The sequence below is a fragment of the Diabrotica virgifera genome, chromosome 6 (assembly GCF_917563875.1).
Source record: "Diabrotica virgifera virgifera chromosome 6, PGI_DIABVI_V3a".
Lineage (NCBI taxonomy): Eukaryota > Metazoa > Arthropoda > Insecta > Coleoptera > Chrysomelidae > Diabrotica > Diabrotica virgifera.
In genome coordinates, this window is record NC_065448.1 from 81,034,926 (window position 1) to 81,060,633 (window position 25,708).

The 25,708-nt window shown below is 32.4% G+C and overlaps 2 protein-coding genes across 4 annotated transcripts in view; one reads left to right on the forward strand and one right to left on the reverse strand.

Annotated features, from left to right (window-relative positions):
- The window catches only part of LOC126886472 (uncharacterized), a 614,879-nt gene that overhangs the window by 542,345 nt on the left and 46,826 nt on the right, over positions 1 to 25,708 (reverse strand). The gene's annotated exons all lie outside the window — the stretch shown is intronic.
- LOC114335755 (perlucin) overlaps positions 1 to 25,708 on the forward strand; it is a 60,754-nt gene that overhangs the window by 27,177 nt on the left and 7,869 nt on the right. Inside the window, exon 3 of the mRNA XM_028286051.2 lies at positions 19,928 to 20,036. Within this exon, the coding sequence (XP_028141852.1) occupies positions 19,928 to 20,036 (109 nt within the window). The remainder of the gene's footprint in view (positions 1 to 19,927; positions 20,037 to 25,708) is intronic.

The window sequence follows — 25,708 nt, forward strand, 5'->3', positions numbered from 1 at the left end:
TTATACCGAGTGGTAGGTATAAGTACAGAAAAGAAGTTTGAGTAAACCTCTTGATAGGTATTAGTTACGTATCTTCACTCCCATTGGTCCCAACGTGTCGTACGGCGGCTCAAATCATTGGAATCAGCCAACAGAATACAATGACTAGGGAGCGGATTTATATGCGATCAATTTTGATGAAATATTCGCATATATATGCGGTAAAAAATTACGAAATATGCGCAAGATATGCACAAAAATTCAAAAAATGCGCATTTCGGGAAACCACAAATTTTCTGTCTTATTTAGTAATCTTATTTATTATTTTTCAAATAAAATCATTTTTTATATATGCAATTTATTCACAGTTTTTACAAAAACTGCTACCAATAGTTACCTATTTAAAATAAAACAACAATATCACTATAAATATATCTTCGATTATAATTCACTACAATGTGTTTTTCCAAATTCTTTACGAGGAAACATATTCTTTGATCAGACAAAATATTTTTATAACTTGAAAAACTCCTTTCAACATCGATAATTGGTGCGTATTTAAAATAACTTGTTAATTTCCGTTAGAAAATCGTAAAACTTTGGCTAAAGGTGTAAATTCTCTTAACAATAGAGGATTTAAAAAATCACCAGAATTATAGGTAGGTACCTACCCTAATAGCACAAGGACGTCCAATGGACGTCCTTCACGGACTTTAGGGACGTCCATTGGACGTCCGTTTTCGTCCGAGGAACGTCCTTTATACGTCCTATTTTGGTCCAAATGTCGCGCTACCGAACGTCCATTGGACGTCCATCTAATGTCCGAGGGGACATATATTGGATCTTAATCGGACGTAAATTGGACCTTAATCGGACGTCCTAGGGGACGTAAATTGGACCCTAATCGGACGTAAATTGAACCTTAATCGGACGTAAATTGGACTTTAATCGGACGTAAATTGGACCTTAATTGGACGTAAATGGGACCTTAATTGGACGTAAATTGGACCTTAATCGGAGTAAATTGGATCTTAATCGGACGTCTTAGGGGACGTGAATTGGACCTTAACAGGACGTCCAATTTTGGTCCAAATTCCACGTTGCCAAACGCCCAATGGAGGTCCACCTAACGTCCGAAGGGACGTTCGGTGGACGTCAATTGGGCCTTCATAGGACGTCCCAGTTTGGTCCAATGTATTGCTGCCGATCATCCATCTAACGTCCTGGGAGGACGTTCGGTGGACGTCTAGAGACGATATTTATACCTGTGGAGAATGTATTGTGGGAAATAAAAAATATATTTTTTAAGGAACTTATATTACATCTTATATTAATTTACAATTATTGGATATTAGATTATTTACATTAAATTATAATTACATTTCTCCAAGAAATTAACGCACCACCTTAAAAATGGGCCATTTTTGATGTCTCGAATTTCCTAAAGCCATTGTCCCATCTAAGTGATTTTTTTAATAATATTATAGCCTAGGCTATATGGGCTACCTCCATAAGCTTGTCATGCACGGGGAGCTATACTGTAATAATATTAACTAAAAGGGAGGTTCCCTAGGTTGGCTGTATACCATATAGTTAAAAAACTCTAACAAGAAGTAAAACCACTTCTATGTAAGCCACTTCTATAATATACCAATTTACATAGAAGTGGTTTTACTTCTTGTTAGAGTTTTTTGTAATAATATTATATCACATCGCTGAGGGAACTCTACATTACATATACTTTTCGAATCAAAACTTTTATTCTCTTAATATTATTACTTAAAAAATATATACTACATTCGTCTCGCTAAACTCGAAAAATAACTTATAAACCATAAAAATCTCCAAAAATATAAATGACATAAATGAGAATTGGCACAATTATTATTATGGTTTTAAGTTGATTTTTCGGATTTAACTACAATATTATGCAAAAAATTATGTTATATCGCAGATTTAAAATGGGTTTATCTCGAAAACAGTTATATTAAGTTTAGCGAGATGATTGTAGTACACTTTTTTTAAGTAAAAATATTAAGAGAATAAAAGTAGACTGGTACGCAGTCTGATTTTTGCATAAGAGTTTAATGAAATGGTAACAAATCAATTGGAAGTTCTGTCCGACAAAATACATGGAACGTTTTCGGTAGTCTGATGTTCCAAGTTTTTAACCTGTTCCACAATTAAAACTTCCCCGGTTCCAGTATTCCCGTACATCAAAGTTTGTCCGACTAGACACCGTGAAGCTATTAACAAATTTTCAGCTTGCTGTTAATCAACTTTTTTTATTACGCGGGATCCAGGTCTATAAATGAATACAATAAATAAGTAGGTAGGTACATATTATACACTTATTTATACGAGTACAATTAATAGTAGAGCTGGTTTTTGGGATGTTACAAGCAGCATTTGCATTTCCACAGAGATACTTATGACAGAAATAATAAAATACCGAGACGGACTATTATTATAATAATTTACAATAGGACCCGACGGCCGACGCTATAGGGACAGGTAAAATTTATGACTGAACAATGCACCAAGCATCGATACAAGCAATATGTACCGGTCGAAGGTTATTTTTTATTGTGCCAAATGGACGTATATAGTACCTACCTTTAAAAATCGAATACACAAATTAAAAGATATTTAACAACCATAAAGATTTGTCAAACTCTATCACCGACTTCATGAAAACAAGTATTACTACATTCTTTGATGGTTTTTGCTGTAAATTTTAAAGGATTGACATGAAATTTGGCATACGCATAGCTAACATGCCAAAGAAAAAAAGTGATATTGTGCCAATGTGTGCTATTGCCCTGGGGTGAGTTTCACTCTTTCTCTGGGGTGAAAAACGTTCAAAATAAGTCCGGACTTCGATAAACTGATTAATATTAAGCAACCTTTATTCCATACTTACAAAGTATGTGTACTTACAAATTAGTATGTGAATTTGGGGGGTGAGTTTCACCCCGAGGAGGGGTGATATACAAAATATAGATAGATACACAAAAGATATACAAAAATGTTTCAAAACATCGAGAAAATGTGGTAAAATGCAAATATACATATCATATTATGATAAAATTGCGATTTTGGCGATTTGCCTTTTTGGATAGAATGATGATGATGTTGATTAGGATAAAACTGCGAAGAATTTTTTTATCGAAATATAGTAAAAAATATGAAAAATATACCAAAAAGCTTGAAAAAATATGTAAGTATGTAAGGAAAAACATAAATAATTAAATAAACTTTTGACAACACAACACAAAAGTTTGAAACACTCACTATTTGGATTGGTTGTCCTGGCTTGTGATTTTCTTCTTTGCAGATGACGCTCACGGATCGATGTCAATGTCCAACGGACGTCCGAGCACGGACGTCCAATGGACGTCCAAAGGACGTTCATATTTATTCAACACGTAAGTACGTCCAACGTCGGACGTCCGAAGGACGTTCATTTATAGTCCATCCGCATTAGGACTAAAACTGGACCTATTTTGGGCACACGTACGCTCAACTTCAAAAAGATGCTCTCAATATTCATCTGTAGTAAGGATACATTGATAAAAATTATATTTTTGCTTATTAGAATTAACCACCAAACTTCTATCATCTTGGTAACGGGAATAATAAAACATTATAAAGTCCACTTTACATCAACAATAATTGAACAAGAAATTGACGACAAGTTATTCAAGGTCAAATTTGGCTTATACAAAACACAATTCTACTTCCAATTTTGCCGTGAATAAACAGAAAATAAAGAAATTTGACAAAATAAAACATATCCAATTGTTCTATTTCATCAAATTCCTTCATTTTCTTTTACAAATCATACATTTTGTACTCGTCAAATTTGGCCTTGAATAACTTAGTCAATTTCTTGTTCAATTTATTGTTGATGTAGAGTGGACATAACGAATAATTTACCGATCAGATTTTCACACTTTACATAAAAACAAAAACATGTATTAGATATTAAACTACATATACAGTTTTGAATTAAATATGATTTATAATCTTTTCCATTTAAACTATTTTATTAACATAATTAAGTTAATATTTTATTAAATAATTTTGCTGTTTAATCCCCTTATTGCTAGAATATGTCCAATATGGACGATTGGAAAAGGTCCGTATTTCTTCCGAGTACGGACGTCCAAAGGACGTTCATATTTATTCCATCCGAAGGACGTCCAACACCGGACGTCCGAAGGACGTACATATTTAGTCCACCCGAAGGACGTCCAACGCCGGACGTCCAAAGGACGTACATATTTAGTCCACCTGAAGGACGTCCAACGCCGGACGTCCAAAAGACGTACATATTTAGTACACCCGAAGTACGTCCAGCGTCGGACGTCCAAAGGACGTCCGTTTATGGTCCATGGACGTTAGGACCAAAAATTGACCTATTTTGGACGTCCAAAGGACGTCGTGTGCTATTAGGGTATTAAATATAACAAAAGTATATAAAATTCGGATTTCCGGGTAAAACATCCTTCGTCATTTTAACATCCTACAATCATTTCATAACGGCGGCGTATTATCCTATAAGTACTTTGTGTAGAGATCGTTTATTTTCTAAGAAAAAATGAAAGGCGGTTAATGAGCTGTCTCTCTTGGTTCTCGAATTAATACAGACCACAGCCTGTGCGTGGAAATATTTTGTCGAATTAAAAAATTTAAATTTTGTTTTGGACTAATGAAATAAAACATTTTAGTAGTTCCAAAATGACACAAAATCTAGGCATCGGATAAAAAAGTTTATTTGAAGAAAGTGTATTTTTTTGTTCTTCTTAATGGCGGTACAGGCTCGTTTTTTTAATATTGTATTTAATTACAGAATAATTTTCAAATATTACCTAATATATTTTTCAAATTGGGCTCTGTACCGCCATTCTTTATTATATTACGGATACGTGTGCCAAATATCTTGAAAAAATATTCAAAATTACAGCCGCAATCTTGGAACGCGTTTTGGCTACCTGTTGATCGCTACTGTATCACCTTAAACAATTTTTTAAACAAATTCACAAAAATAATTTTTTCATTACGAACGATTTTTTAGATAAGTTGGGTTATTCTGAGCAAAAAAGGTATCTTGAGATTTTTCTCTAAAATTGATTTTTGTCGAGTTATATGGCCATTTTCGCATTTTTCAGGTTTTAAATCGCGTATAACTCGACAACAATCAATTTTAGAGAAAATTGACAAGAGACCTTTTTTGTTCAGAATGTCCAAAATTATCTAAAAAAAAATTGTTCAAAGTGAAAAAATTATTTTTGTGGATTTGTTTAAAAAATTGTTTAAACAATTTTTCGACCACGGCACCTTGTGAATATGTTATAAGGACCTCTTTTTGAGTAAGTTTGTGCAAAAAAATCGAATCGGAATAATTTCACTAACAGGGGCGACGATAAATCCGGGACTATAGCGCTAATTATTAATAATTAAAAATAACAGCTTTGTAATAAAATAATGACAAAAATCTCTTAAGGACCTTGAAGCAAGGGTTTGAAACTTGATCTGCTCACTTTTTAATTTCATAATAATAACTTTTAATCGAGTTATTAAGACTTAAAAATGGCCATTTTCGCATTTTTCAAATTTTTAATCGCATATAACTCGACAACAATCAATTTTAAACAAAAATGGCAAGACACCTTTTTTGCCCAGAATGACACAAGTTATCTAAAAAAAATTGTTCGAAATGAAAAAATTGTTTTTGTGAATTTGTTTCAAAAAAATTTTTTAAACAATTTTTCGACCAATGCACCGCCCGGCACCCTTTGGATATGTTATAAGGACCTCTTTTTGAGTAAGTTTGTGCAAAAAAATCGAATCGGAATAATTTCGCTAGCGGGGGCGACGATACTGCCCGGTCTACTTTTGATGCTGATGGTGATAGAATAGATACTTTTTATATAACAAAAATAAAACTTTTTTTAAACTCTTTAAAAAATTTGTGGCGGGTTTTCCCCGAAAAGTGCGTTATTTTTTGGACATTTTACGTTGAACTAGTCGATTTGGAATTTGACGAATAAGAACCAACTTTTGATTAGCTCCAACTCTGTTTTTATTGTGTGTCCAGACTTCATACATACATCATTTTTTTTACTGTTTTATAAGCTTTATATTTGCTAGGAATAGTTTTTCGATCAAATACTTACTTTTTGATTTATTTGCGAAAAACCATCTAAAAACAAAAGTTACAAGGAATTTAATTAGTTTATCCACTTACGGACTTATTTGGACCTATATTTTTTCACACTCGAGAAGGGGGTGGTACTCATCCCCAGAAAAAAAGCACACACTGGCACTCTGATGTTCATTTCGCGAAATATCGCAGGGTTCGTATTTAAAATTTTTAATTTGCTCCTCACCCCTTTCCGTGGGGGTTCGTTTTTGGTATCATTCGATAGACTTTTGAAAAATATTGAACACGCATTTTTTAGTTTTTCGATCTGACGTTCATTTCGCGAAATATTCGCTTTTTTGTGAAACTTTATGACTCGCCCATCATTTCTTCAGATTTGGGAACACTTAATAATCGGAGGGGGCCAAGTCAGGAGAGTAAGCCGCATGAGAAAGTAATTAGAACCCCAACTCGAATTTTTGCTACTGTCACAACGCTCTTGTGAGTCGATGTATTGTCTTAGGTCTTGAGAACACTTTTTTCTTCTGCTTATGGAGTCGTTTTTCATTCATCACATACCGGAACTCACCACATAAATTTTGAAGACCCTGACATCAAAACTGTATTAAATTATATGTGATCTAAGTAAGTTAATGAAAAGTCAGAATAGATAGAGTAGAACACTTATAAAAAAAATTGTAACAAGCAATTGGACATCGTAAGTTCTAATTTTTCACAAAAAGTGACCGGAAGTTGAACCGGCAGTCGATATTTGAACCCTTCGTGTAACTTTTTGTCAGCTGATATGACGGATGAATTTTGTTCACCTACAGATATGGACGAACAGACAGGCATGAAACCGGAAGTATGTATTTGTTCTGGTCTTTCTTAGTCGTGTTGACCAATAGTTTGTACTATTTCGACGAATTTAAAACAGTACTTTCGGTTGCAACTCTGGAACAGGCAGTCCGAGGTCAAACTTCTCACATGTAATATCATATTTTGGTTATAGGCTTTCATTTGACACCTTATTTGTCATTCTTTCTGTCCTACTAATAGACGAGTTGTGTTTATTGACGGACAGACATGGATAATTCTAGGTTTTCACATTTAATGATAAAAACAATAATTATACAATTCAGTTAACCTGACTATATCATTGTGATAATGACTTCTTATCTAAAAGTGACAACGGCAATAATTGCCGTTGTAATAATTATTATTCCATTCACTCACGATAAAATATCGCAAAACCTCCAGATTTTAAAGAACCGCTTGGATTGACATAAAATTTGGCACACACGTAGCTAAAATGCCAAAGAAAAAAGTGAGATTATGCCGATATGTTCTCTTGTCCTGGATGTGACTTTCACCCCTTCTTGGAGGTGAAAAAACATACGTGCAAAATAAGTCCGGAAGTGGATAAACTGACTAATTCTAATTCTAAGCAAATTTTGTTCTATAAAAGTTTTAGGTCAATACTTTTCGAGGTATGTGCGAGTGAATATGTTTATTTTTCATAGAAAAACACGTTTTGGACGGATTTTCGCAAATAACTCAAAAAGTAAGTATGTACATATTTTATCGAAGAAAATATTCCTAGCAATAATATAGCTTATGAAAAAGAGGTGTCAGTATAAGGTCTGTAGACCCAGTAGAAGCAGGGTTGCAGCTAATGAAAAATAGGTTCTTATTCGTCAAATACCAAATCGAATATTTCAACGTAAAATAACCAAAAAAATAAAGCACTTTTCAGGAAACACTCATCATAACTCTTTTAAAGTGTTTAAAAAAAATTTTTTTTGGTGTTTTTAAAACAGTTTCTAGCGTGAAAAGTAAGCAAGTTACGCTGAAAATAAAATCGTTCCCTTTTTTTTGGCAAAAGAAAGTCATGAAAATTAATTGTTACCGCTTCACACGTTACTTTAGATAAATGTATTGTTTATACAGGGTGTCTCCGAAAATAGTGCGTTCCTTTAAGGTGTGGATATAATACACAATTTAGAACAAAAAGGTGTTGTAACATTTTTTCCTAAAGTTAACCGTTTCAACAAAAATTACGTTGTTCTCCATAAGAGTAAATTTTTATTTTCATAAATTTATATGACCTGGCAACATGGCGTAGAAGAACCTGTGACTGTGAAATTTAATCTAATGGGACCCCTTGTTCATTTACTAATTGAGTATCAATTTGCATATCAAAATGTATTTTCGTTTTTTGGTCAAACGGCTGAATTTAGAATAAAATGTTATAAGACTTTTTTGCTCTACATTGTGCTTTCTATCTATACCTTTAAGGAACGCACTATTTTCGGGGAAACCCTGTATATGATCTGTAAGTTGCATTGGTTCAAAATGCTTATTTTTGAAAGGGGTTTTGTTGAAAGGCCTCGAACGAATCACTAGTCACGAGTATGTATATGCAAATTTTGAACAGCCATATCTTAACCAATTTTTGTCTTCCAGAAAATCAAAAAATTCCAAATATTTAAAAAAGCAACACCTACATTTTTTACTCTTTAAGATATTTGGTATCACTAATAATTTCTAAGTTATATTGACAAAAGTCTTTTTTTCAAAATTAAAGATTTAAAAAAATTTACTTTAAAACCAAATTTTTCCACAAATAAGCACTTTGAACTGATGAAACTTACAAACACAAACAATACATAAAGTTACTTGTGAAGTGGTAACGATTAATTCCATTTGGGCTGTTAATTAGAGGGAGTTTTTAGAATATTTTTAACCAAAAAAAAAAGGAACAACTGTATTTTGAGCGTAACCTGCTTACTCTTGCTGCTGGAAACTTAAAAAAAAAAATAAAAATAAACGTTTTCTTAAACACTTTAAGAAAGTTGTAATAAGTTTTCCCAGAAAAGTGTTTCATTTTTTTTATTTCACGTTAAAATATTCGATTTGGAATTTGAGATATAAGAGCTTATTTTTCACTATAGTCTGTTTTTAAACAAGAGGAGTCATTCAAATTTCCCGCGCCGTACACCTTGTTTGTAATTGGTACAACCTCAGGCAATTTTACTTATATCAAATTTTGACACTATTGGCATTTCATAGGTTAGTTTATTTATTTTATCAGCAATTTTTGTATTTTCTGCGTTCTTCCTTTTATTTTTAGATTTTTAGTCAAGATTACCGTCAAAGGCCGATATGATCAACCAAAAAAGAAGATTTATCTGATGATATTTCTAGTGACTTTCTTGGGTGTGAATCTGCCATTTAGTTTACCTACTCCTCTTGGTTTTAAAACAAAGCTTAGCAATAACTCTGCTTCTACTGGGTCTACAGACCTGACACATATACCATTTTTTCACTTTTTTATAAGCTATATTTACTATTTGCTAATTTTTTTTCAATAAAGTACCTACTTTTTGAGTTATTTGCGAAAAACCGTATAAAAACGTTTTTTTTTTGTTGAAAAATGAACATATTCACTCGCAAATATCTCTAAAAGTATTGACTTAGTGAAAAACGCTATAAAATAGAAGTTGCTTAGAATTAGTCAGTTTATCCAATTCCGGACTTATTTGAACGTATTTGTTTTCATACCCTATAACCGACGAAACTCACCTCCAGATCAAAAGCACATATCGGCACAATATCACTTTTTTTCTTTAACATATTAGCTATAGGTACGTGTCCCAAATTTTATGTCAAACCAAGCGTTTCTTCAAAATTCTGACCAAAAACCCTAAGTAAATTAAACGAAAATATAAAATGAATTTTTCAAACAAATATTTTAAGTCGGTATGAGAAATTTTAATTTAACAGATGAAATCAAATAAACACAATTCAACTCGTAAAATATTTAGACCCTTGCTTGGTAATCCAGCTGAACAGGTAAAGAACCTACCTTTTATGTAGTTTATAATCTGAGAGGATGGAATATTTTACCAAAATATTCCATCCTCTAAGTTTACAATAGACCTTTTCTACCTGTCCTCAAAAGATCGGTATTTTTAACTCGTGGCAACGTCGAAAAGCGGCAAAATGATGGGAAATACACATTTTTATGTGGTGGAAGTCAAAATGGTTATGAAGTGTAAAAATTTTTGTATATAATTTAAATTTTTAAAATTAAAATTTTAGAAAACTGAGAACGATACAGGGCGTTAAAAAATGCGCTCAACAAACATACACGAATTAAAATTCGAAAATGATAGTATTTCTTGGTGATGCCAAATGACTGCAACATGAAAAGATGACATAATGATAGCGGGATGTATATATATATATATATATATATATATATATATATATATATATATATATATATATATATATATATCGGTTTCTGTTTGTTATTGTTCTGTTTCTTGTATTCGTTGTTTTGTATTTCTATTTCTGTTTAAAGGGTTAGCCCTTTATCAAAAGATTGATCTTTTATCGTTAAATATTTCGTCAACATACTCTGCTCATCTGTTTATTTTTTGTGTCTTGTCTCCTGCTTCTTATTTGGGTGTTCGATCTTCTATCGAAGATTGGATATCAACATGGTAATTTTTATTTTACTTACAGCAGCTCTAAGTAGTTGATTAGAACTCAGACTAAACCATTCTCTTAGATTTCATAACCAGGAGGTTCGTCTTCTTCCTACATCTCTTTTACTTTTTATTTTCCCCTTTATAATCAAACACAGCAGACTATAACGAAAACCTCTTATTATATGACCGAAATATTCAAGCTTCCGCCTCTTAATTGTCTGCATAATTTTCCCTCCTATTAACCCTATCAAGGATTTTAATATTGCTAATTTTGTGTACCCATGATATTCGTTGCATTCTTCGATAACACCAACGCTCGAAAGCTTCTAATTTCTTAATATCTAATTGCTTCAATGTCCAAGCCTCAGATCCATAGAGAAAAGTTGCAAAAACGTAGCAGCGCAACAACCTTATCCTTAGCGAACGGCTCCACGGGCGAGAAATTGATGCTAGCAGTAGCCGTAAAGCGAACTTAAGGTTCCGCGCAACGAAAGAGGAATAGCCGAACAGAACCGACTACAGGACTTGTGCGTAGTCGGTTCAGTCCGGCTATTCCTTATCCGTTTCGCGGAACCCTAAGTTCGTTTTACGGCTACTGCTAGCGTCAATTTCTCGCCCGTGGAGCCGTAGCCTTAGATCCACTCTATGTCAAGCAGTGCCGGATTTAGCGTATTTGCGGCCCTAGGCCAAATTACCCCTAGCGGCCCCTGATAACTTCACGATTATGTAATTAAAGCATAAAGACTTAATGATACTAATAATAATTAAAACGTTTATTTTAATTTTACTTTTTAAAATTCGTAATACAAAGTATAACATAAATGAATAGAAATGCCTCTAATGTTCTATTTGAATACGGACATAAATAGGTTGAAATGTATTTACTAATTAAATAATCTTGGTTTGCAAATTTGGCTAAAACCCCAAAGCAGCTCTAACAATTTCTATATTTATAGAAATTTCGAAAAAGAAAATTTACAGAAAGAATTCTATATTTATAGAAGCCTTTGAGATGTTGGTTTTTCGAAGAATGCTGAAGATCTCTTGGACAGATCACGTGACCAACAACGAGGTGATGAGAAGAATGGAGACTGGGAGAGAGAGTTCCTAAATGTTGTAAAAAACAAAAAAACGAGTTATTTAGGAAAAAATTTACATAGGAGAAAGATACAACTTTTTACGACTCATAATGGAAGGGAAAGTAGAAGGAAGAAGAGGTCCAGGAAGAAGAAAATGCTCCTGGCTGAAAAACGTGAGAGACTGGACAGGCATGGATACGCATTCGATACTAAGAACTGCTCAAGATAGAGAACAATTTGCTGTAGTTATAGCCAAACTTCAGTAATGGCACCTTAAGAAGAAGATAGAAAATATGTAATTCAAAATGTTAGCAAAGAGCAGTTATTTGTAAAATTATTAATATTGCTAAAATGATTATATTATAAATAATTAGTATTGTAGTTAACTGTTAAAAAATTAAATACGATTTGTGTCATTCGGAGGGAAAAGTACAACATAAAAGTAAAAGAACAAGCAAAATAATATGAACTATACTAGTTATAGGCTACGGTACTGAAAGATAAAAATATTAATGCCTGGTTGCACCAACAAATTTTAAGCTTCAGCTTAACCCAGCTCAGCTTATAGATAGGGCCGATTTAAGTGTCACATAAGTTGCAACATCATTTTCAATTCTTATCAAGGCAATCCACATGACAATCCATTGTGGCCAGCTGAAAATTGATCTAAGACTCAATGGTACAACGCATATTACGTTTCGTTAATGCACGCCTTAAGCTTAAGATCTGTTGGTGCAACCAGGCCTAAGAATACAACAAATAAACTTCTAGATCGTTCAATTCATTATTCATTATTCTCTTATAATAAATATCATATCTAAACTCTAAAAACTCACCTTTCTAGCTTTTTTGGCTGTAAAATCTTTAATCAAATTTTTAAAGTCTAAGGCCTGAAAAACTCAGCATTTGAAACAAAACTGGCCGAACTAGACAATCTAGAATCTCCGTCAGAAGTCGAGTTACTCAAGTAGTTTTTGATTCTTTTCAACACGCTGAATGATCTTTCTCCTGATGCATTAGATGTCATCTTGCATAGTAGAATGCGCAAAGCCGTGTCCATATTCGGAAATAATGTTGTTAACTGTTTTTCATGAATGATTTTCAGATACTTTAAAAGTGTATTTCTCGGAGACTTGGTAATCTTGTTGTCATGAGGTTATCTTTCTTCATCAAATATACCTTCAACAAAGCCTTTGAACTGTACACACTCTTCTCCAAAGTCACCATCTATGTCGATTCGATACTTTTTAGTCAAAATAGAAACGTTTACCCCGATTTCTTCATTGGACATTTAAATCCATATTCTTCATTAAGACTGAAATAAACTTCGGACCTTTCAATCAATTCTGAATAAAGCGTGTCAATTACAACATTGAATCTTTAAGTTTTCTTTGCCATTAAAGTGGGGTTCAGTAGATTTATCTTCTTTGTCTTAGCCAGGTAGAGCTTTTCTTTCCGGGCGTCTTTTTATTTCAAGAATATAGGTTTCATTCTAGACAACTCTTTTCCACTTTTTTCATAGGAATCAAAGTTGTCTCTCAGACTCAATGCATACTCCTTTAGAGATTTGTATGTTGCAAGTCACATTTAAGTCTGTAGCAGTTAATGTTTTGCTACTCTTGTCAAAACCTCGTAAAATACCGTACCACGTGTTTAGTAGAATAGCCATTCTCTTATTTGAAAAATTGTTTACTGATTTCAATTCAATTAGTAAATTTTTTTTACCAAAAAAGTTTTTTTTACAAAACGCTGCGGCCCCCTTTTGCTAGGCCGCGGCCTAGTCGGCCTAGTGGTAAATCCGGTACTGATGTCAAGGCGCTCACCAACGTGGCAACCAAATGACGTGGCAATGGCGTCGAAGTGGTGTAGTGACCCAGTGGCAGGTAGAATTGCTAAACCTGTATAAACATATGTGCCAACTTTCGATACGTGCGACTACATGTTTGTACAGGTTTAGCAATTCTACCTGCCACTGAGTTACCACACCACTTCGACTCCATTGCCATACCATGTGGTTGCCACGTTGGTGAGCGCCTTGCCTCAGGTCTCTACTACATAAAAGATATTTCATTTTTACAAATTTTGCCCTTTTTGTTTGTTTGTTAATAAATGAGCAGAACACCCCCAAAAAAGCTTATTTCTCGAGATACTGACCACGAAGAGATGAATGGCCAATTTTAGTCACATTGTATGTTTTTGATGGTACTGAAAACGAAAATGAAGTTTATTTTGAATTTAATGTGGGGGAACATTGTCAAAATCGCAATTTTACCCCAAAAATAAAAAAATAAAATCACGTTTTTTTGCGTTTACCCCGCTACAACAAACTCTGTTCCGTTTTAATATTCTTTTTTGAAATTTTTACAGTAGGTATATAGCTCTCACATTTCTAAAGCCAACGGTACCTGCTTCAAGCTATTATTCTTATTCTGATAAAGGTTATGAATTTTTCAAAGGAGAAAGTGCAGATTTGTGCATTGCAAAGTTTAATCGCAAATGTTTTATGACGAAGTTTAAAATTTAGCTTCTTAATTGCGTTTATGTTAAAGTAGAGAGTACAAAGAAGTTTTCTGGTGAGTTTTAGATCAAAATGTTTTATAGAAAAAAAAAATAGTGCAACTTTTAATGTCGACATTAGAAATCCCTAACATAACGCTTATTTTTCGAGATACTGACCATGGGTAGTGAATGGCTAATTTTGGTCTTAGATTATGTTTTTTACCTTGATGAAAACGAAAATGAAATTTATTTTAAATTTAAGGTGGGGGAATATTGCCAAAATTGCCTAAAATAAAAAAATGAACTCACGTTTTTTTGCGTTTAGCTCGCTATAACTCTGGTCCGTTTAAATATTTTTTTCTAAAGTTTGTACACTATATTATATCGCTCACTTTTTGAAGACAATGGTTTCTGCTTTAAGCTTTTTCTCTTACGCCCGGTTTCATAATCAACTTAAAGTGAACATTAACTAAAGTTAACTTTAAAGTTAACATTTATTCATATGAATTGCATTGATAAAGGTACCAACTTAAAATTTAAAGTTCACCTTTACTGATTATGAAACCGAGCGCTATTCTAGTAAACGAATCTTTTAAAGTACAATGTGCAGATTGGTGAATATGGCTTTTCATTCACAGTCATTTGTTTCGAGCTTCTGTCGTGTGTCGCATAATATTAATATATCTACGTCATACGTTATTGGTAATACCAATGATACAAACCAAAGACGCATGTCGTAGATATATTATTTTGTGACACATGACAGAAGCTCGAAATAAATGACAATCGATGAAAAGCCCTATTGCAAAGTTTAATCGCAAAACTTAACTGATAAAATTTGAAATATAGTTTTTTAATTGAATTCTTTTTAAAACATGAGCACAAAGAACGTTTCTGGAAAGTTTTGGATCAATATGTTTTATAGAAAACAAATGGTGCAACTTTTAACATCTACGTGTTAAATCCCCAAAATAACTCTAATTTTTCGAGATACTGATCATTGGTATTGAACGGCTAATTTTGGTCTTACTTTTCCACGAGGAAAAATTTCCTGTAGTTGGCTGTATACCATTACAAAAACATAAAATCCTTTATAAATGTAGCCCTGTATAGGGATTTTAACAAATTATATACCTTTTATAAAGGATTTTATGGTCTTACTTTATGTTTTGCATGGTGTTGAAAACGAAAATCAAGTTTATTTTGAATTTTAGGTGGAGAACGTTGTCAAAATCGCAATTTTGCCCGAAAAATAAAAAAAATTAAACAACGTTTTTCTTAAAATTAAAAGTTGCACCATATTTTTTATATAACACATCTAGATCTAAAACTCCTCATAAAACTTCTTTGAACTCTATAGTTTAACATAAACGTAATCAAATAAATAAATTTTAAATTTTGTCACTTAAGTTTTGCGATTTAACTTTGCAATTCACGAATCTGCACCTTTGGTTTTAAAAATTTATAACTTTTATGAAGAAAACACTGAAAGACTACTGTTGCTTTCAGTGTCTTCAGAAAGATGAGAAATATATGCTGTATAAATTTTAGAAAAAAATATTAAAATGGAACAGAGTTGTAGCGAGTTAAACGTAAAAATTCGTGACTTTATTTTTAGGTTAAAATTGCGATTTTGACCATGTTTCCTAAAAACATAAAATAAGATCAAAATTAGCCATTTACCGCCCATGGTCAGTATCTCGAAAAATAAACGTTATTTTGGGGATGTATAACGTCTATATTAAAAGTTGCGCCATGTTTTTTCTACAAAATATTTGTAACTAAAACTTTCCAAAAAACTTTTTTGTACTACATGTTTTAACATAAACGTGATTAATAAGATAAATTTAAAATTTTGCCACTCAACTTTTGCGATTAAACTTTGCAATTCACGAATCTGCACCTTGTACTTTAAAAAATTCATAAACTTCTACTAAAATATAACTAAAAGCTTAAAACAGATACAGTTTTCTTCAAAAAAGTGAGCAACATATAGTGTAAAACCCTTAGAAAAAATATTAAAATGGACCAGAGTTGTAGCGAGTTAAACGCAAAAAAAAAACATTATTTCCCTTTTTTTTCATTTATATGGTAAAATTGCGATTTTGACAATATTCCCCCTCCTAAAATTTAAAATAAATTTCATTTTCGTTTTAAGCACCGCACCGTCAAAAACATAATCTAAGACCAAAATTAGCCATTCACCACCCATGGTCAGTATCTCGAAAAATAACCGTTATATTGGGGATTTCTAATGTCGATAATCAAAGTGGCACTATTTTATTTCTATAAAACATTTTGATCTAAAATTTTCCAGAAAACTTCTCTGTACTCTTTATTTAAAAAATCGTGATTAAAAGTCTAAATTTTAAATTTTGTCACTCAATTTTTGCGATTAAACTTTGCAATGCACAAATCCGCACCTTTTCCTTTTAAAAATTCATAACCTTTACCAGAATAAGAATTAAAGCTTTAAGGAAATACCGCTATCTTCAGAAGTTTTAGAGCTATATACTGTAAAAAATTTAGAAAATGATATTAAAATGAAACAGATTTGTAGCGAGGTAAACGCAAAAAACGTGATTTTTTATTTTTAGGGTAAAATGGCGATTGACTACCTCTCCGTGGTCAGTAACTGGTCATTTTTGGGGGGTGCCTGCCGCTCGCCTATAACGTTTGTTAACGTTTTGACTAACCAATGTTCCTAGATATGTGTATTTGCCTACTCTTTATATCTGGATATTATTATGATATATACTGTCTCGTTGTCTTTTGGATATTTGTAATGACCATGAATTTTGTTTTCTTTAAGTTCATTTTAATACAACGTATGGTACACTTTTCGTTTAGCCGTAACATTATGTTTATCAGACTTGGTAACGTACTCGTGCAATCTTTATTTCTGCAAAATATTGTGCATTTATTTTGTGTCATTCGTGTGTTTTTTCTCCTTGGTAAAAATTTCTAGAAATAGTGGTCTTCTAGTTGTTTTTTAGTAATTTTTTACTCTTTTGCCTCATAATCATTTAGCTTCTCTTCTTTTGGTTTAATAGTGGTCTTTACTTTTTTCTGTATTACCTACTTCTAAAATTTTCCAATTCTACGTTGTTACTCTGCGCTAGGATTCTTTTGCAGTCCTCATCAAATCAGTGTTGTCTCTTTTCTTTTTCTGCTTTCATAATGTTAAGGTCTGCCGCTTGTATCATGGATGTTTGTATTAGTTACCATTCCTCCTTTAAATTCCTTGTCTTGTCATGATTCTTCCTAATCTTTTGTTTATTTCTTTCTTTCTTGTTGGAACTGCTCTACTTGTTATTTTTGTAAATTTCTTGAAAAAACTGACTATTGTCAATAAATGATCACTGTCGGAATCTGCTTCTTGGTAGTTTCTACAATCAGTCACGGATCTATTTTGTTTTCTTTCAATGAAAACATAGTTTCTCGTTTTCCTATAAGGTCATATCCAGGTTATTTTATGTAAATCTTTATTACCTATCAAAATGTTCACTTTAGTCCAGTCGGGTTAGACGAATAACAGGCCTAACCTTGCATTAGGAGCTGCCCCGAATTTGATTTTTTTAATCTTTAGGGGGGTCAATAGTAGTGTAAATTTAAAATCTCGACTGAATTCCGCCATTTCGTTAGCCGCCATCTTGATTTTAAACGAGAACTGTTTTTGCTCAATATCTCCGCCATTTTTAACTTTTCGACAAAAAGTATACGAACCAAAATTGTTGAAAATGTAATTTTCTATTTTTACAATTTTTTCGTGCCGTCGATATTTTCTGAGTTATAGCGGAAAATAGTGACAGTTATATATAAATAGAGCATAATTATTGAATTATCTCGTTTATTGTTAGTTCTACGACAAAAATGTTTCTATACAAAAATAGAGAGAATTGAATTCTACACAATTTTAGTTTCGTTCATTTTTTTGCTAAAGTTAATATTTAAGGTAGTACTATGTATGCGATAATGGCGCGAGCGTAAGACCTGATTGATTTTGTAGCAATTGTTTTTGTTCAATATCTACACCATGTTCAACTTAAATTGTTCCAAATATGATTTCCTACAATTTCCTTTTAACAATTTTTTTCATGCGGTTGATATTTTCCGAGTTAAGTGGGAAAATAGTAAAAAGTGGTGGGGGAGCATAATTACTGAATCGAATCTTTTTTCCGAGCTGCCCCAAATTTTATAATTATATCCTTTAGGGGAGATCAATAGTAGTGTAAATTTAAAATCTCGACTGAATTCCGCGGTTGTTGCTTAATATCTCCGCCATTTTAAACTGTTCGACAAAAACGGTAGAAACTAAAATTGTTGGAAACGCAATTTCCTACAATTTTTTTATGCGATCAATATTCTCCGAGTTAAGGAGGAAAATAGTAGAAGCGGAGGGGAAGCATAATTATTGAATTGTCTCATTTATTATTAACTTTACGACATAATGGTACATAAACAAAAATAAAGAGAATTAAATTTTATACAATTTTTGAAACTTCCAATGAAACACCAACCAAACTAAGTACATAAAAGACATAAATAATAACTTATATGCATTAAGTTCACTTAATTTTATTAACTAGAGGGTTTTATTGGTTGAATTTGTCTGTCGATAATTAAGTTTCATGTCAGCTAACATATTTTAATATTTCAACAATTTTTGTTTTAATTTTGGACCCCGTTGGGGGGTATTTTCCCATTCCCCCCCTCTTAGACCCGCCACTGGTTCTCTCGAAAAATTGTAGTAAATCGTAATTGCAACAATTTCAGTCCTTACACTTTTTATCGAAAAGTTGAAAATGGGGAAGATATTGAACAAAAACCATTGCTTTAAAATCAATCGGGTCTTACGCTCGCGCCTTTACCGCATACGTACTACCTTAAATATTTATTTTATCAAAAAAATTAAAGAGATGAAAATTGTACAAAATTTAATTCTCTTCATTTTTGTATAGGTTAAAATTTGTTGTAAAAGTAATAACAAACGAGATAATTCAATAAATCAATAATAATTATGCTTTAACTGTAATTCTTTTCCCCATAACTCGGAAAATATGGACCGCACGAAAAAAATTATAATAAACGAAATTATAGAAAATCGCATTTTCAACAATTTCAGTTTGAATATTTTTTGTCGAAAATTTGAAAATGGGGGAGATATTGAGCAAAAACGGTTCTCGTTTAAAATCAAGATGGCGGCTAACGCAACGATCAAATTCAGTCGAGATTTTAAATTTATACTAATATTGACGGCTTCTAAAGATTAGAAAAATAAAATTTGGGGCAGCTCCTAATGCAAGGTCAAATGGTATCCCGACTGGGCTACTTGCTATCTTACGGATAATATGTTCCATTGAAAATTCTATTTAATTACTTTTTTTACTGTAATTACTCTTATTTATGTCATTGCTTTTACCACTTGTTATATTCATATAAATATCTTCTTTTCCTACTCTTTCATGCATATCTTCCACAATTATTTTTATGTCATATTTTGATACTTTTTCAATAAGCTCACCAAGTTGTTGATAAAAATTATTTTTTATTTCCGTCTTTCTCTTCTGTGAAACTTTACCTGTGAAACCTGTGTTCTGAAACTTTATTTAAAAATATTTGAAAAAGAAATTCATTATTTTCCGTTTGATATAATATAGCTGTTATTTTTTATTTTTAAATTTATTTTTAATTAACATAAATTCTTTTAATATTCCTTTTAGGCAACTTGGTTTGAAGCATTAACCTTTTGCAGTCAAATGCATATGCAGCTACTTACCATCAACTCAGAAGAAGAAAATTCAGTAATTTACAGATACATAAGAGAGGCCAGTAAGTATTTTGTCAAATATATTCAAAAGCTAAAAATGAAAAGTAACGAGTATGTTGTCGTTTAGATGATGATAGATTTAATTTGTAAACTTGTAAAAAAGTGCTTTGTTAACCCTGAACCACTGACGTGCGGTATGCCATGTACCGAAAACATATTTTTCCACCTACCTCTACCGAAAGTATACTTTTCCGGACCTGATTGTAGGGAGCAAAGTTGTACTTTTCCTCCCTAGGGAGGAAAAGTAAAAGTGACGTCATGGTATTTCATTCATGAAATATAACTTATTGACGCCCTGTACAATATCTATTTTCTATTACGTAAGTATCTATACATTTTAACGTTTATTTATAAAACACCCTGTATTTTGCAGAATGGTAAAAAACAGTAAATTGTTATTTTGATTTAACAATGTTTACATTAATAATTTGACTTATATTTGACAGTTGACAGTTATATTGTACTTACTTGTTAGTTTTAGTTCTAATAAATTTTGTTGGTTAGTTACATAAATAAATTAAGTAAAAATGAAAAAATGACTTGTTATTTGAGGAAGGTGGAAAAACCATATGTATAACATGGGAGTAAAGTGCCTTTTCCTCCCTTGAATGATTACTGCCCTCCGCTACGCGTCGGGCAGTAAACTTCATTCTCGGGAGGAAAAGTAGCACTTTCTTCCCTTGTTATACAAATAGCTATTGTTGTAAAACTTATTTTATAAAAGATTCCTTCAAACACCTTCTGTGTACCTTCAAGTGGTGTGTAATTGTACCTCCTCCCAACTGCTATGGTTTTAGTATGGCTTAGTCTTTTAGCTATGTAGGTTGACGTAAAGTTTTCTGGCGGTATCACGTACTACATTTCAGTGTTTACCTTTCTATAGTAGACCAGGACTAATCTGTAAAAAAACGTGTATTTTTGGATGTGAGAGGTGGAATTCGGATTTTTGCAGATAAAGTTAGGTGACACCTTCAGTAATAATAATTGACTTATGCTCCTTCTCAAATATGCCCGGAACATCAATAAAAAAATTAAAATATTTAAAGATTTAGAAAAACATCGATTTTTTTCTGCTTTCTTTGCTTAAACTTTAAAACAGTTCGTTTTGGAACAAAGTCGTAGAGAAATAAAATAAAGATAATTGAATTTTATGTGATATACGATGAGTCAAAAATGTCTTAAAGTATTACCTTTTCTGCAATATAGCAAAAAATACAAAATAAGGGGGCAAAATACGCCTGTTGTTATTCAATGTTTCTTATCCACTTTGGCTGCACTTAGAACCTTAGTAATTCGCTTATAAAATTCTTGTAACTTACTTAAATGGTCTACCAAATTTCATTAAAATCGACCTAATAGATTTTGCATAATAAATTTGCAATATAAATGTTTTTAAAAAAGTTCAATTTTTTTAAAATCTTTCTGAACAAAAAGTAGACCATTTAGAAGTTGACTAATTTTTTTACATATAAAGAGGTGCTCTACCTATCTAATACACTTTACAGAATAATTAAAATCAGAATATTTAAGGGGCCTCAGCAATGTTTTAAAATTATAAACAATTTTTTGGCTTACAAACAAATAGCTTTGTTTAATAATAAAAAAATTAAAAGGGGTAGTTCCCTGGGTTGGCTGTATACCATATAGTTAAAAAAACTCGTAACATGAAGTAAAACCACTTCATGTTACGAGTCACAATGGATTAAATAAAATAGGTTCATTCGGAACGTTTTTGGACCTATCAGTCCATCATCAGTGAATTCGTGAATACTTGCTAACTAGCCCCAGAACCAAACAATGGTTGTACTTAAAATTCGATCTACATTACAGTATTGTGAAATTGGATAGGCTAAATGCCGATGCTATAAGAATACTTCCGGGAACATGGTGAGACTCTAAGCGAGAACCCTGACAACCATCTTGGGCCAACGAGGTCTGCCTCTTTTGGCAGACCTCGTTTTTATTTTGAGAAAAATCGATGTTATATGTAATTCCTCAAGTTCTTTGTTTATAACAATCAATAATATCGACATCCGGATCAACTGTTACCCAAAAAATTCGTGTTCTACGGGTCAAAATACATAAAAAAAACTTAAGTCCATCTAAATAAAGGAGCCCGTAGCACCCCCTCCTGGACATAACACTAATTTGTTTATAAGCCAAAAAATTGTTTATAACTTTAAAACATTGCTGAGGCTGCTTTTCAATTCTGTAAAGTGCATTAGATAGGTAAAGTGCTTCTTTATATATAAAAAAATTGACAAATGTTTGTATGCTCTAGCTTTTGTTGCGCAAGATTTTAAAAAATTTTAATTTTTTAAAAAGAGTTTAGATTGCAAAATTATTATACAAAATCTAGTAAGTCAATTTTAATGAAATTTGGTGGACGGTTTTAGCACATTACAAAAATTTTCTAAGCGAATTAGGAAGGTTTCAAGTGTAACCCAAATGATGGAAAACATTGAATAAGGACAGGCTTGTTTTGCCCCCTTGTTTTACATTTATTGCTATTTTGCAGCAAGGGTGATAAATTAAGACATTTTTAACCAATCATATCGGATAGAAAATTTAATTATCTTTGTTTTATTTCTATACGACTTTGTTCCAAAATGAATCGATTTAAAGTTATAAGAAAAGAAAATAGGAAAAAAAACGAGATTTTTTGAAATTTTTAAATATTTTATTTTTTTTTATTAAGGTTTCGGTCATATTGGAGAAGGAGCATAAGTCAATTATTATTAACGAAGTTATCACCTAACTTTATCCGCAAAAATCCGAATGCCACCTCTCACATCCACCTAAAAACAGATCCTTCCTGGTCTATAATTAAAAGCAGTCCATTCAGTATTCTTTCAATATTATTAGAATGGCAACAAATTCATCCAGTTGTGCTACTTTCAAGTACTTTCAACATTTGTCTTACTATTTTTTATTTAACAATATAGATAGTCGTTTTTGTAATTTAATTTTATAAAAATTTATATAGATTTTTTAAGAACCTCCACCATTTTTTTAATATTATGCATGCGTTCATAATTTTCTTGAAAAAATAAATTTGGAGCAGTATTTTATCTTACAGCAGTATGAAAAGTCATTCCGTAGTTGTAAATAATAGAGTGATGATTATCAGATAAACTTATATTAAAAACAAAGAAGAATAGGCAACGGTGTGACATACCGCATGTCAATGTCTACGTCCTGAAACATCCACGTCTGTATCTAAGTGTTAAGAGTTAAACAGTTAAACATATAGAATAAAAGTGGAGACAAAACCAGTCCTGGCAGACCCTCAGAGCCTCGATTTTTGACTTCGCTTCGTTATCGAACGTATGCGCTACGTATACTAAACAGATACGATGCGAATCCGTTCGATAACGAAGCGAAGGGTCAAAAATCGAGGCCCAGAAAAATTCCAATTTTTTCTGTCAGTCCATTTTCGGTCTTAACCCTAGTTGTCTGACTCCAGTATTGATTTTAGTTTGTTGGGTAGGATGAGGGCTGCTTCTTTGACTTTTCTCTTTTTCGTGTCTGTTTCTTTCATGATTATTGATACATCTGTCTATTGTACTCTGTGCTCCTTGCCCCAGGAATGTTTGCTTATCTGGGATTTGTCGATTCACAGGGTGTTTTGTAGATGCAGTTTTTGGATCTTTCTTTTGTGTTGTTGGGTTTGGTTTTGGAAAGAATAGAGCTTATAGTATTGGTTGTTTTGTCGTATAGTTTTTGTCACAGTTTTTTATCGGACATTGTTTTGTTGGACGGTTTTATGTCGGACGGATATTGTCGGGCGGTTTTTTGTCGCACATTTTTTGTAGGACAGTTTTTTGTCGAACAGTTTTTTGTGGGAAAGTTTTTCTGGGAAGTGTTGTCTGGGAAGACACTAAAACAAAGGGGAGTCTGAAGCCTCTATACTCTGGGTATAGAAATTTTTGAAGAAATAATAACGAAATATGGGGAAACTAAATGAGAAGAGATTTAAGACAAAAAGAAGAGGGCTTAGCTCAGAAGGAAGAAAAAAATAATCAAAAGGACAGAGAGACACTAAATCTCAAGTGGGTATTCGGCTAGCTTCAATACACCGAATATTGGCTTTAGAGATATAAAAAGGAAAGATTTGATAATAAAATGATAGTAATTAGAAAGAAAATGAGACCTGTTAATACAGAACTTAATACAACTAGGTAAAACCACTGGAGAGAGATCAAGATAAAAGGAACAATAAAGAGAGAAGAAAATGGGCGCCAAATCTGACAGCTCAACTTCTGGGGCACAATATTTGAAAGCTCGCTGTACTTAACTGTAGCAAAAAGAAAAAAACTAAGTTTTGGGCCCAGAATTTGAACAGCTCGAGATTTTTTTGAAGTAACGAACAACAGGAACTAAAGGACACTGAATACAATCACCTGAAATACAAAATATTAAATACTAACCTTGTATTGCTATATTATATACTGGTAATACAGACTGAAATAAAACACCAACCTTAATACCTACAAATATATTAATAATAAATAGGTTATATATATTAAAAGTTACATATAACTCTCTAAACACAATAGCAGTGGTAGTGGTGGTGTAACGGTAAAACAGGGCCAAAAAGCCACTAATATGCAATTAACCACTACACACTGCGCTAAGTAAAGGTATTAATAGAAAATCAAAATCAAAAGTCCATTTGAATAGCACAAAGTCCTTACAACTAAAAGTTAGTAATATTACCTAAATTGAACTAGCCTAGAGTGAAATACACACAACAAGAACGCTACGGTTACCAAAAATCAAGTATTTCACCTAGCAAAAATACTAATTATATATTGAGTTGGTCAGCACTCGTTATATCATATTTGCAAAAAAAAACCTACTAGACATATTCCCTATTTAAAATCCGCGACAAAATTTTAACCCCCTGATTCCCTATCAAATTTTAAGCTACGATTATTTATAATTATCATTAAAAAAAAGACTTTATTTATTTAAACAAACTACTAATTATACTGAACCAATGAAAAAAAACAACGACCGAAAACCCTCTCTATTACGAAGAAAATATGTACCTATTGTAGTTTACTTCCTCGTATGCATACGAAAAGTTTACACTGTAGCAAATATATAGTGACCAAAAGTATATAAAAAATAAACCATATTTGAATGGGTTGAAAGTCCGTAGTAAATTCACTTTTGGCACGATAAAATGGTTGGCTGCTGTGGTAAGTAAGTCCTACTATAAGGTCCTGGGTGAAGTAGAAATCAGGTAATGGTTTTCTTCGACAAAACAGTGAACACCATGAGGAAACCATAACAGAGATGCTACTAGTTCAACGGGTACATATTTGTGTAGATAGACGTAAAGTTACGTTACGTGACAAAATGACTATGAGTCTAAATAGGTGACTAAGTGACGGAATTGAAACAAGGCAGGCACTCCGGAATATCCACTTCTGTTATGCGAAGAAGTCCAAAGAGGTGTTTATTTTTTTGTAGATGGTATTAGCTGACGTTTGATTTCCTTATAATTATTTGATTTCTATCTAAAATTTGTTTCAATCCTGTCACCTAAAAATGAGAATCACCTCACTAGCGGCGCGGCGTCTGACCTTCGAGCCGTTTCCTGACCAACTGCCGTTCAATGTTTTCCGAAATCGATTCGTGTCGATCCGATAGAATCATGCGCGGT